Source organism: Scardinius erythrophthalmus, assembly GCF_964197995.2.
Source record: "Scardinius erythrophthalmus genome assembly, chromosome: 18".
Classification (NCBI taxonomy): domain Eukaryota; kingdom Metazoa; phylum Chordata; class Actinopteri; order Cypriniformes; family Leuciscidae; genus Scardinius; species Scardinius erythrophthalmus.
In genome coordinates this window covers 38,799,851-38,813,930 of record NC_138238.1, presented here as the reverse complement: position 1 = coordinate 38,813,930, position 14,080 = coordinate 38,799,851, and the positions used below count along the sequence as shown (strand labels likewise).

Here is a 14,080-nt window from a genome sequence, read left to right as displayed (position 1 = left end):
AACATACTTGAGATAAGCAGATGGAGCTCTATCTGTGTCCACGCTGGCATCAGCGAAGGCTCGAACTGCAGTATTAAAAATAAACAAGCGCACATTGTGAAGGCCATGATCTCACACAGGCTTTGCACTTCAGCTGCAAAAACAAAGTGTCCATTTGAAGCTTAATTGCAGCGTCCACAACAGCAATAAGCCTCTCACAGCAATGCAATAAGAGGGAGCACGAGTGATTTGTTTTCAACCTTTACCACGTTTGAGACACGACTTCTAACATGGTCGAAAATCATACGCAGTTCGGAGAGGAAATGCCATTTGATCATTGGTTTTAGTTTTGACATAGACAGTGAATCAGCAAAAGTGATTATTAATCTTTTAAAGGTCACCTCACTGAATGTAGACACTCATTCGTGCACTGCAATGTTTGGAATTTGCTAAATGTATAGAAACTGAAGTCAGCAGGGCAGGTTTTCATTGTGTCCAAAAGAAAGATTCTGCAAGACAACATTTTTCGGGTCATTATTGGCTCCAGTCCATGTTAAGTACAGCAGGATTAAAGAATAAGGAAGAAGGTCGCATTCAGAAATGAGAATCTTACACGTTCTTCCTTCCTAGAAGCCATTTTGTGCTTCAGAATTGGCAAACATTTTGAATCTGAATCATTTTCTCACCTGTGAAAGTCTTGGCGTGTTGAATTAGTGAGGAAACTAACGAAGAGTTGATCGTAGGTCACCGTAAAAACACAGATATCACTCATGTTGAGTTATTCATGAAGAATTGACGGGAAAAAGAAAAGACGACCAGTGGTATTCTTGCCTAAATTGTCTTTTATTGAAAAAGGCCAGGGTGCAAATGTCAAATAAAAAAAGAAAAACAAAAATAAGACAAGCATATTTCAAGCATTTTTAATACAAACTTAATATAAACTATTTCAGTCCCTCTTGACATGTAAGACACTGACTCAAAATACTTTGTTATACCATATTTTATCAAGTATTGCACAATGTAGGTACAAAATTAATATATACGATTACATTGTCCATCATAATATAGCAAAAATCTGTTTAACTCTTAACAGAAAATACAACTCTTTTTGTTTCAAAAAAGCAAATATTCCTACACTGAAATTCCAACACTAAGGAATATTCTGTACACAATCTTTAGAATTTTTGATCTATTTTTTTTTAAAGATGAATTTCTTTAACAATTTAAAAAAAAAGAAAGACAAAAAAACAAAATATATTATAACATAAAGCTTCTGCAGCCATCACAGATCACTGGAGTAGTAAAAAGATATAAATGCAATACCATGTTGTAGAAACAATATATATACTCTGATATTTTACAAACTCTGTACTCAATTAAATTATACAATTAGAAAAAAGACCACGTAACCCCAGATATATATGCATTAGTGCCAATTCCTTAAAAATCAGCCAAGTCTAACCAACTTTTAAAATACTGTAAGAGGCCAGAACTTGAACTTCTGTGTTTTTTTTTGTTTACCAATGTTTTAAAGTTTTTTTTTTTTTCAAAAGGTTGTAAAAAAAATTGTTTTTTGCTTTATTGGCAAAAAAGGAAAAGAAAACATTGACGCGTGTTGACCAAGCTGTGTGTATGTGAGTGTGTGTGTGTGTAACAAGCTTTTCAGTACAAACTCAAGGGGGCATAAAAAGAGATTAGGAAGAAATAAAATAAAATAAAACAAAACACCCTTGGGCTCATGCGCTTATCAGTGACTAATAATAAAGATCTTCGATTTCCACATCCACAGTTGTGCGTCTTTGCCTTGCGTTTTCCTTTTGCCGACAATCCTCCCATTAGTTAGCCATGACTGGCTGGAATTGCTGGTTTGAATACTGCATGTTTCCCAGACTGAAGCCCAAGCCATCCATGAGAGACTTGTCGTTGATGTTCCCGTACGCGGTGAACACGTCGAAGGCATTGCTGTACGGCTGAGGGCTGAGGGCGCTCTCGCTCGGGAAGCTCCCTTGTCCTTGAAGGTTTGGGAACACGAACTCCTTGGCGTTGGGAGACAAAGCCGATGCTTTTTGCTGCGAACTTCCAAGGCCGAATCCATAGAGCGAATGCATGGAGTTGGAAATGGCTTTTTGCTTGATTAGGTTGTTGACGTTCAGGCCTAGGTTGGTGGGAGAGTTGCGGGAAACCTTTCCACCGTTACGCCCACCGTTCTTCATCTTGGTGGAGCCAAACTTGGTGGCGGCGAAGGACGCGGTGGTGAAAGTTAAAGGCTGATTGGATCGTGGCATGAAAGTCGGGCTAACGGATGCCGATTGGCCGAACGGCGGCGGCGATGGCGAACTCGACTCTGAGGACACGCCCACTGGATCAGTGATTGGCATGAAGACCTGAGCCTCCGGGTTAAAACTGTTTCTGATTTCTTTGTCCAACTCAGAGCCGTTTTCGCCGTTATCGTCCACGTATAGCACCTTGACCGCTCCCTTCTCGCCGATCTGGTAGGAAACCTCGAAGGGGTCGATCCAAACGCTGAGATCCTGAGGCAAGTTGTTCCGAACGTCTTCGATGTCCAACCCGCTTTCTTTGGCTGCTTCCTCAACGACCGGATCTACTTTCTCGCCCACATGTATACACCTAAACCCGGATCCTTTGTATGGCTTGTCTGGGTACCAATGTCCTTCGTATTTCTTTTTCAACTGCCTCTCCAACTCCTCGCCGAATATGTTGACTCGTCGTCGTGGGAGTTTGTTGTACAGGTACGAAATTATGAAGTTCAACGCTACTTGGATTTCAAGCTGCATAGCTGTTTGTCTGTGCTGTCTTTATAGTCGAGTGCTGTAAAAACCTCCAAGGCAGTAGCGATCGGTGCTGGCGGACGAGGAAACGCTTGTTGATCCACTGGAAAATCTCCTTGAAGGGGAAAGAGAGGCAAGGTATTCAGCTGTGAAGAGCAATAAACCATGAGCTATTCAATCACAGCCTACATAAAAACACTACTGATGGAGTGGCAGACATTCATTAAAGGCCACAAACGCATTTCATAAATCACTGAGACACAAGTAAAATGGTTTAGAGCGATACAATCGGGTTAAATTTGCTTAATCCGTTGCGTTTTGCATATCGTAGGCCTGGGGTTTTAAAGGAGTGCTGGGAGTTTAGAGAAAAACATGCAAATAAGTTTGCTTGAAGGGTTAATTCACCCAAATATGGAAATGATCCTGTATTTTTACTCGCCTCAAACCATCCTAAGTGTTTATGACTTTGGCTGAAAGAAGAAACACAATAAATAAAAAATGTCCTGGCTCTTCCAAGCTTTATAATGGGAGTGAATGCTACCTGAGATTTTGAAGCCCAAAAAAAGCGCATCCATCCATCATAACAGTAATCGACACGACTCCAGGGGTTAATAAAGGCCTTCTGAAGCGAAGCCATGCTTTTGTAAAGGAAATATCCATATTTATAACTTTTTAATCTGTAATCACTGGGTATAACAGCCGTACGCGAGTCTAGCTCCGGCTAAAGAGTGACCTCTGACCCGACGCATGACCTCTGACCCGACACATGACGTATTGACGAATGCAGGAGCACAGAGGATAGAGCAAAACAAAACACTGGTCACGAATTAGAAGTCTAAAACAAGAATTATTAAAGAGAAATGTGGGTGGAGCTTGAGTTTGTTGTTTGAACCGCACGAGGTCGTCGACTCTCACCTGAGCCAACGCTACACCTTCATCCTACATCATGCATCGGGTCAGAGGTCATGTGTCAGATCAGAGGTCACTCTTCTGCCAGAACTAGACTCGTATACGGCCATTACCGGAAGCCAGTGACTATAGTTCATAAAGTTATAAAGATGTATATTTCTCTTACAAAAACATGGTTTCGCTTCAGAAGGCCTTTATTAATTATTACTGTTATGATGGAGGGATGAGCTTTTTTGAGCTTCAAAATCTCAGGAACCATTCACTCCCATTATAATGCTTGGAAGAGTCAGGATATTTTTTAATATAACTCCGTCTTTGGCTGAAAAAAGAAAGTCATATACACCTAGGATGGCTTGAGGGCAAGTCAATTATGGGATCATTTTCACTTCTGGGTGAACTCTTTAAATAAGAAAATGTATTAAATATTCATTTTATTTAAATAAGCAGTGCAGTAGGAAAAAAATATTCCCATTTATTTTGAATTCTATCTATCTATCTATCTATCTATCTGGGGGTCCCTCGCACGAGGATGATCACGTTTGGGGGTCGGTGGCATCTAAAGGATTGAAAACCACTGTTCAAGGGAGATTACATAACACGGATTCTCTTCCCTAACAGTTACTTTATTCCATCAACTGTTGCGTAAAAACGCCTTTATGTGAATATAGGGCGTTTGAACACAATGCGACACATTGCGCAACAGATCGGCGATCGGATTTCCCGAAGATCGCGACCAATAGCGTGTCGCCCTGCTCGGGGTGTGTAGCCCTGGGCGAATTAGTAATCTATTGTACACATATAATTATAAAGGCAGGCTTACATTCGATAATACAACCAGGAGCTTTGATATTCAGTGGTTAAGACACGAATCAAGGAAAACATATGCGTAAAATAGTGCGTTTGGGGATCGTAATTCCGACAAAAACAGACGTCGGTTATTGCGTTGCAAACGAGCGTTCGATTCAAATGAGACACTGCCATGATTATTATGAATATGGATGGGAATATTCTGGACGCTGTGTTGAAATAACTGCAAAACCGTAAACAGATCAGCTCAATCGCTTTGGATAAGCCTCTAACAAAATAAATGTCGAATCAAAATGTGGATTTGAATGAACTTTGACACTGTAAATGTTTTGGGATTCATGACACAGACAGCGTGAACACACTCACATGATCGCAGGCTAGATTAAACGAATTCATGATGAAAAAGCAACCGTTTATCAAGCACATCCAAGGTCTCAATCCAAGCAGACAACCAACATTTGAGTTAATCGGTTTCTTAAAGCGACAACGCACTCAAATATATATTATACTTGGCATCCAAACGACATGCGTTCTTTTCCAGGAGCACAAAACGATGGTTTTAGGGACTGACAGCCTCGACCATTGACTTATAATGCATTTTCTTTCCATACCATACAAGTGAATGGACGCTGTCATTGTGCCTAACGCCTCCTTTTGTGTTCCACCGAGGTTTAAACAACATTATTTCCGAGTTAAACTACAGCTTTAAGGCAGTGACATTGAGATACAACGATATATATTTATAAACCCTCAGCGAACGACACATTACGAATGTTCAATGCCAAAAATACTTACATTAAACGACCGTGTTTTTCTCTCAGGGTTGGGCTTCCGCTTCAGTTATCGAAAAGATAATTCCACTTAGGTTGCATTAATAGGATTACTTGTTTGTTCTTCGGGTAATTGTGTTATTTTTTTTGGAGTCTGTCGTCAAGCAATCCGACTCCCCACTGCCTGGGAGTTTTTACAACTCTGCCCTTTAAACTCCTGACTGGATCTCCTTTATAGCGCTCCTCCGCCACGGACAGGTTGGGGGCGGTGATGCGGTTTTCAGAGGTCAAAACCCCAGCGACGCTTACGATTGGACGAACGCGCCTTCGTCATATATTTGCCTCCGAATTCTCCGCGCTGATTGGCTTTGCTCTGACGTCAATAATCAAAAGGACCCGCCCCTCGACCAATAAACAAAAAAATACATTCACGGCTGGCGTTTCTAGTTATGTTTTAAGTGTATTCCTCCCACACGCAGGAGATATAAACACAATAATACTGCATGCTTTATTATGTTAATCAGATTTATCGAGACGCCTCATAACAGAGTGCTGTTAACAGCCTGTCGTTTAAACAGTCTCTCTGCAGCTTTTGTTGACATGATCATGAAATCAGATTAAAGGTTCTGAATAATGAATCTCGTTATAATAATTTCAGACATATTAAGGCAGATAAGAAGGAATAAATAAATAAGTAAATAGGCTACATTAAGAGCAAAGCACTAGCACAGAGCGGAGTGACACTGGTCATTTGTCCACTGAGGTGTAATCTGCCCTTGTGTGTTTTGCGTGAAAAAAATACTCAGATGCTATTGGCTGACCGTGCTTTCGTCATCATCAATGCAAATACACTAGTTATTTCAGTATGTGCAGAGTGTATAACAAACAAATGTTATTTATAATGTCATGTAAATACTCCACATACCCAAATATTATTGATTTAAAATGGACTTTTTAAAGAAAAAAAAGTACGATATTTTTTTCTCTTTCCTTCTCTTTTTTCAGAATGTTATTTAGCATGTTATATTGTCTATATGTTTTGTTAAAGTAATAAACTCAATGGTCATACCTTGTTGTGACATTTTAAGTTATGCAATATACACAATACATTGCTTTTGAAGAACATATGACGATGAGTGCATGTGACTAAATAAACATGCAAGTTATTTATTAATACAAGAGTCAAAATATAATTTTCTGATAACATTGTAAATCAAAACCCAGTTATTCATCTGTCCTGCATATATTGTAACGTGATACAGCCGTGTTGTGTTGCTTTTTCTATAGGATCAGGAATAGTATGTTGATCTCATATTTCATTGGTCGAGTAAGACAAGCTCCCATACACCAGGGGTTTAAGGTTTAAGGTTTTTGTCGTCGTCATGAATTATTATAAGCTGTGCACACAATAAGCTTATACCATATGGACGAGGATCAGCAACACTAAAGCAGGGGAATATTGCTCTCTTCTGCCATGGTATCTTTAATAGCTTAAGACATTTGGGAAGTGATTCCAGACTCACAATACAGTTTAAAAGTCGAGATTATTCTGTTTCATAAGCAAGATCTGCTCTGGGGTTAAGCAGAAATAAAGGTAGTCCCATCTCTGCTGTTTGCCTCAGCAACATTTTCTTTTTGGCCTGATTACAGAGTGAGAGGAACATGCTAATGACTGCAGATTTCTAAACTGGGTAGTCAGGATAAGCTAATTTGCTTAGCAGGGATATTGTGAGCGCTCAAAGTTCAGAGAAAGGCAGTGGGAGGAGAAACGACAGACTCAGCCAATCACACGCCTGCTTATTACAACCTTGGTGGATTACAGTGACTGATGATACTGAAATGTGACCTGACGGCCTTTCTCTACGGTCGTTGTGGAATTAAAAACAATGCATGTCACTTAGGAAACCCAAACACTGTCATTTGAGCTTTATGTGAGGCAGTTTGTATCATAAAAGGTATCTTTCCTTATCCAACATCAATATTTTGTTTCAGTGTAGGCCTGTTCAAAAATCAGACCAAAAAATGTCACTTTTTTTTTTTTTTTTAATGTTTCGCTTGATCGGAATGGGATGAAATTTGGTGACTTTTGTTGTAGTTGCTATGTGAACCCACACACAAATCATGGACATGATTCAGACATGTGAATCTGAAATATTGGATTTATTGCAAGTTCCTTAAAAAATAATAATTGTACTTTTAATGGAAAAATAGCTCATTAAAAAAGGTATAAATATTACATAGTATCATATAATCTCCTCAAAATTCTAAATAATATTTAAAAAATGTTATCAAACAAAAATGTATTACATTGATTTTCCTGAAGAAAAAAAAAAGTTACATTTCAAGGCCTCGTCACGTTTGACTGCGAAGGAAGGCACATAATGTGATCTTTTACTCAATGCAAAAATGACGTTCTTCCTCAGTATTTTTTTCTTGTTTTCCAATAGAAATATCAAAAAATTCTTAAGTCAGGTAGACATTTACTTGACAAGGAAAATTACTCAAAAAAATTAAGTCTTGTTCTCTAAAAAGAAAGTGAGTTTGTGCTTAAAATGAGAAAAAATGTGGTCAGAAAAATCTACTTAATTCTCAAGAAAAACATGATCCTTTTTCTGACCCCATCGGCAGATATTTGTTCTTGTTTTAAGCAAAAACTCTTAATTTGGATCAGAAACCAACTGATTATCTGACATAATTTTGCTTCTCCAGTAAATGTATCTTGATTTATGAATGTTTAGATGTTAAAGCTGGAAAACTAGACAGAAATACAGTGTAAGTGCATGACATTCTTTCTCCTGTGAAACACAAAAGAAGGTATTTTTGAGTTGCTCATACAATGAAAGTCAATGGTCACCAACATCGTTTGGCCTCCAAAATATGTTCTTTGCTGTTCCATAGAAGAGAGAAAGAAAGTCAGTGAGGATCAAAGCTGCATAAATCATTATATAGTAGAAAGACTTTTGGTCTGTGACATAAAAACGAAACACTTTGGATAAGTCTGATGTAGACACGGTCGCATAGCAACAGTAAATATTGAGCTCAACACACACTGGTGCTCCTCCCTGATGATGGTGTCACGGCTCACACACCTTTGTCTTTCTTCACGACACACTCAGTTATTTCAGGAACGGGTGTAAAGAAAGAGCAGCCGTTCTGCATTCCAGCATCAGTGTTTCCACACGGTCATGTGTGTGTGTGTTCACAACGGCTTCTGTCACTGAAGAATGAGCAGAATGAACACGCTTCCAGTGAGTCTGTCCGGACTCTGGAATGAAGCTTTTCCAGCACTGACTCACAGTAGGCGGATCAGGCCGTTGATGATGATGATGATGATGATGATGATGATGATGATGTGAGGAGAATATTGGGCAGAGCAACACTTGAAAGGCCATATAATGCACACGTACGTTCAATTAAACTCGCCATTAAATCAAAGTAGGACATTTGTAGAGATCAGATCATTTCTTTTAGCTCTGAGGTTTCCTGCATGCTAGAGACAAAATCATATTTCACACATATATACTGTACTCTTGTACTTAGACGTGTGTGTGTGTGTGTGTGTGTGTGTGTGTGTGTGTGTGTGTGTGTGTGTGTGTAAACATATATATATATATATATATATATATATATATATATATATATATATTGTTTGCTGGTTGAGGTTGATATGGGATTTAGAAAGTAATTTGTAATAAGTAATGCAATACTTTTTAGAGAAAGTAATAGTACAGTAATTAAACTGTTAATACACTAATAAACTAATTAAACTAATTAAACTAATAAAAATGTAATTAGTTGCTAGTAATTAATTGATATTTTTATAGTAACTTATACTGTATATATATATATATATATATTTGATAAAAAATACAGTAAAAACAGTCAAATACCATTTAAAACAGCTGTGAATATATAGTAAAGTGTAATATATTCATAGACATGCACTGATATTAAAAGTGTGTTGATGTCTTTAAGTCAATAATTAGTGTAATTATTATGTCTGATAACTAATAAACGTCTCTTCTGCTCTCCAATGGTTCATTTATATGATCAAAAACACAGTAAAATATTATTATAATGTAAAATAACTGTTTTCTATGTGAATATATAGTAAAGTGTAATTTATTCCTATTTATAATTTATAATTTATCAAAGCTGAATGTTCAGCATCATTACTCCAGTCTTCAGTGTCACATGATCCTTCAGAAATCACTCTAATATGATGATTTGATGCTCAAGTTATTAATAACGGTTATAATAACCATGCATTGTTGTGTTAGGGTAAGCTATATTGTCAAGGGCTTTATGGTCTAATTGTATTTTTTATTTGTATGTGTATGTGCTACGTATATATTGAAATAAAGTTATATTTTTGTACAAAAAAACCCATCTACACAGGTAAGAAAAGTTCAGGTGTTTTCAAGAGTTCACAGTTCAAATTACACATGTACTGTACATACTATCTGTGTTGAAACCCCTTTAGATGAGCGACACTTTCAGTTACTGCTTGATAAAGGCTTTATCTGACAGACGACGCACACGATGGGGCTCTATCTCGCACCCAGCGCAATTGACTCTGTACACTGACGCATGTATCATTCCTATTTTGCACCCGCGCACAGCGGACTTTTCCCTCCACAGAAGCACGTCGGTAAATTAGGGAATGAACTTGCGCTCCCGGGGGCGGTTCAGGGAAAAGAGGAGGCGTGTTCCGGCGCAAACGTTCCCTGGTGCTATTTTGCAGTTTCAGAAAACAATTCCTCCACTGACCAGGAGAAACCTCGTCTAAAGTCAGTGGCGCGTCGCGCATGTTATTCAGAGGCTATTTTAAGGGCGCATACTTGGCCATAATGTAGCGTGAGCACAACACACACACACTTTGCTTCTCTCATCTACACAGAAGCAGCAGTTTTCATTTTTGCAAATCATACATTATTACAAGGAACAATATTACCACACGAGGGAAATCATTGTTGTGTCCATGAAGATGTGAAAGAATAGGCATAAATCTAGCTTACACATTTACTCAAATGATCATACGCCTGTTTAACCGAAGCTAATCTGGGTGTGTTTCTCCATCCCCAATGTCACTTCTCTGTGTTTTACGGCCCTGACGAGAACGTCGGTCTCCTCGGCTGTGAACCGCTCCTGGCAAATCCGCCGTTATAATAGCCATCCGCCATGGAACAAGCGCGCCTGCTCTTAAAGGGAATGTGAGATGTCGCTCTGATTGGTTTATTTCACGTTACGCCCAAACCACACCTATGAGTAATGAAGCTGCTTCAGACCAACACATTTTAGATTTGCGTCGGGCGCAAGAGTCATTTATCCCGCCGGTATAATAGCAACAGCGCCCGAGACCCGCCCACAAAGTTACTTGCGTTTCGCGCTTGATACTTGCCTTTCAGATCGTTAAAATAGGGCACATTATAGCACTGAGTCGTCTTTTTATAGAGAATAATTTAAGGGAGGCTGTTGCATAAACTGTGGCATATGCACAAATACAGCACACCGTCCCATTACTTCGAATACTTCCTTAAAGCATATTGTGAAAACTCTTTATGTCTGATAAACCAAAGTTTATGATTCTTAAAGGCTAATGTTCACAAATGAACACAACTTTTATTAATATTGAAGCCTAGATAAAATCGTCCGGTCACATGACTTCAACATCACCATCTCTACATGTAGCTTTAACTCTTTCAGTCTTCATTTAAAAACATTTTAGAATAGTTTGCAAGTGAGATGAATTTATCTGTTCAGCGTGACCTTTAATGTCCCGACATCTTCTGTAGTCTCATTTAGACACTTGGTAGCAAAAAGCGATAAGGGACCGAACAAAACATGGAGTTTAAATACAAGACGAACCAAGTGACTGACAGGTTATAGAAACAAATCAGCAGAGAAACAGGAACTCATGAAAAACACAACAGAATATCAAAATAAGAGTCCAAGGCTGGGACGATGTCATAGAATTAAACATGAAAATACCTTGAGCTTGTGTTCATGTTTATCACAGACCTTATTTCAGGCATTTGACATGTTAAAAAAAAAACAATGACATTGATGGAACCAGAAGAGTTAAAGTCAGGGTTAAGGGTTAAAGTCTCTAGTCCTGTATATCCGAGTGAAGCGTTTCAGGAACAAGAACAAATGTGGGCGGGGCTTGATTGTGTCTGTGGGGAATTGATTGGATGATTGGATGGTTGTGGTTTGCTATTGGTGGATTATATATTGTGGCCGGGCGGGGAACGACACGACAGAACAAAAGACTTTAGTGAGCCCCGGAGGGTGAATTTATTCAACAGCGTGATGAAAACAAACAACAATACTCGTGGGTGAGGTGACGGCGTCGTTGGTGCTCGGTGCTGGGTGAATCCTTCCTTCCCTGGTGCTTTCCTGGTGACAGTGGCCGGTGAGAGGTGGGTGCGGGAACGCGCGTTCACCCCGGTGAGTGAGTCCAGGAAGTGCTGAACCAATCGGTCACGGCGAGTCTGGGGAAAAGCGATACAGAGAGTCGGTAAGTGTCACCCTTCATTGGAGATCCTTCTCACCCGTCTGTGGTGAGCTATCTGCTTATATTGAGGGTTTTGCCGTGATCGATTGGTCCGTGGTGAGTGGTTCCAGGTGCCGCTTGTGTGTTGCCAGGGCGACGCTGATTGTTCCTCGGGACTCCCGCCACACTCCCCCCCCCAAGCGACGTCCTTGTCCTGGAGGTGGAAACAAAAAGGGGAGACCGGGGGTGGGAGGGGAGTGACCCCTGACAGACCTGAATATGCTGCCCAGGACCGAGAGAGACCGTCGGCGTTGGTGTTGCTGGAACCGGCCCGATGGCGCACAACAAAGTGGAAGTCCTGGAGCGAGAGGAACCACCTTGTGACTCGAGCATTCGTGTCTTTCGCCCGGGCCATCCACTGCAGAGGAGCATGGTCTGTAAAGAGAGTGAAATGTCGGCCCAACAAATAATACCTCAGCTCCAGGACTGCCCACTTGATGGCGAGAGCTTCTTTCTCCACGGCTGCGTATTTTCTCTCGGCCTGGGACAGCTTGCGGCTGATGTATACCACCGGATGCTCCTCTCCCTCCTGAATCTGGGAGAGCACGGCCCCCAATCCCGTGTCCGAAGCATCCGTTTGGAGCAGGAAGGGACAGCTGAAGTCTGGAGCACGCAACACAGGTTCTGTTGTCAAGGCCTGTTTGATGTGTTGAAAGGCTTGTTCGGTCTCTTTAGTCCAGCGGACCCGTTCTGGCTGTCCCTTCCTGGTCAGGTCCGTCAGGGGGGCAGCTATAGAGGAGAAACTGGGGATAAAGCATCGGTAATACCCCGCCAACCCCAAGAACGCACGTACCTGGGTCTTGTTGAGGGGTTTTGGGGCATCCAGGATTGCCTTGACCTTGTTCTCCTGTGGCTTGACGAGTCCTCTTCCTACTGTAAAACCCAGGTACCTTGCTTCGTTCATGGCTAGGTGGCATTTTCGGGGGTTGGCGGTTAGCCCAGCCCGACGGAGCTCGGACAGCACCCTCCGGAGTCGCTCCAAATGGTCCTCCCATGCCTCCGAGTGGATTACTACATCGTCGAGGTAGGCCGCTGCATAGGATTGGTGAGGACGGAGTACCACGTCCATTAGGCGTTGAAACGTCGCTGGGGCCCCGTGCAGGCCAAAGGGAAGGGTCCGGTAATGCCAGTGGCCAGAGGGTGTCGAGAAGGCTGTTTTGGGCCTGGCTTCTGTGGAGAGGGGGACTTGCCAATAGCCTTTAGTAAGGTCGAGCGTGGTGATGTACCGGGCCCTTCCCAGGCGTTCCAGGAGTTCGTCCACTCGGGGCATGGGGTAGCTGTCAAAGTCGGAGATCTCATTTAGGCGTCGGTAGTCATTGCAGAAACGCAGGGTGCCGTCCGGCTTAGGCACCAGGACTATCGGGCTGGACCATGGGCTCCGGGATGGTTCAATTACCCCCAGTTTGAGCATCTTCTGTATCTCCTCCTCTATAGCTTGCCGGCGGGCCTCTGGGACTCGATAGGGCCGTTGCCGAATGACGACGCCAGGAGGAGTGTGGATGTCATGGGAGAGGACGTTAGTCTGGCCGGGGGTGTCGGAGAAGACGTCCTGGAACTGACCGACCAGGTGCCGTAGCTCTGTCTTTTGGGCGGCGGAGAGGTTAGGGTTGGTGTCCACAACCACGGGCTCTTGGACGGTGAGAGTGACTGCTTGGTCTTGATCCCCGACCCACTTTTTCAACAAGTTGATATGGTATAGCTGTACGGTTCGTCTACGGCCAGGTTGTCTTACCCTGTAATTGACTGGGCCGACTCGCTCTTCTATGGTATATGGGCCTTGCCACTGAGCCAGGAACTTGCATGCTGCATTGGGGACCAAGACCATCACTCTATCTCCTGGTTGAAACTCCCGTGGTTGGGCCGCCCGGTTGTAGAGACGTTGCTGGGCTTGTTGGGACTTCACCAAGTGTTCCCGGACTAATGGCATGACACGGTCGATCTTACTCCTCATGTCTTGAACATGTTCGATGACGGTTCGGTAGACTGCCGGCTGCTGTTCCCAGGCTTCTCGGGCTACGTCAAGGAGACCACGGGGTTGTCGTCCGAATAGGAGTTCGAATGGGGTGAAGCCCGTGGACGCTTGTGGTACCTCTCGGATGCCGAACAGAACATAGGGAAGAAGCAGGTCCCAGTCCTTTTTATCTTCTGCAGCCACCTTTCGTAACATCTGCTTCAATGTCTGATTAAATCTCTCGACGAGCCCGTCGGTCTGGGGATGGTAGACTGAGGTTCTTATTTGCTTTACCTTCAGCAGCCGGCAGAGGTCAGCC

General features: G+C 41.9%; 2 protein-coding genes across 8 annotated transcripts in view; both read right to left on the bottom strand.

Annotated features, from left to right (window-relative positions):
- Positions 1-803: 803 nt before the first annotated feature.
- On the bottom strand, positions 804-5,473 carry tob1b (transducer of ERBB2, 1b). The gene is made up of 2 exons (XM_081393207.1): positions 5,280-5,473; positions 804-2,883 (listed from the first exon to the last, which is right to left on the bottom strand). The coding sequence occupies exon 2, from the start codon at positions 2,772-2,774 to the stop codon at positions 1,815-1,817; it is 960 nt and encodes a 319-aa protein (XP_081249333.1). The 5' UTR covers positions 2,775-2,883; positions 5,280-5,473; the 3' UTR covers positions 804-1,814.
- A 3,745-nt stretch (positions 5,474-9,218) lies between these two features.
- The window catches only part of LOC308706925 (uncharacterized protein), a 66,550-nt gene continuing 61,688 nt past the window's right edge, over positions 9,219-14,080 (bottom strand). For all 7 annotated transcript variants that reach the window (XM_081392836.1, XM_081392840.1, XM_081392838.1 and 4 more), the window contains one exon: positions 9,219-14,080. This exon is cut by the window's right edge. In XM_081392836.1, the coding sequence (XP_081248962.1) occupies positions 11,782-14,080 (2,299 nt within the window). In that variant the 3' untranslated portion in view covers positions 9,219-11,781.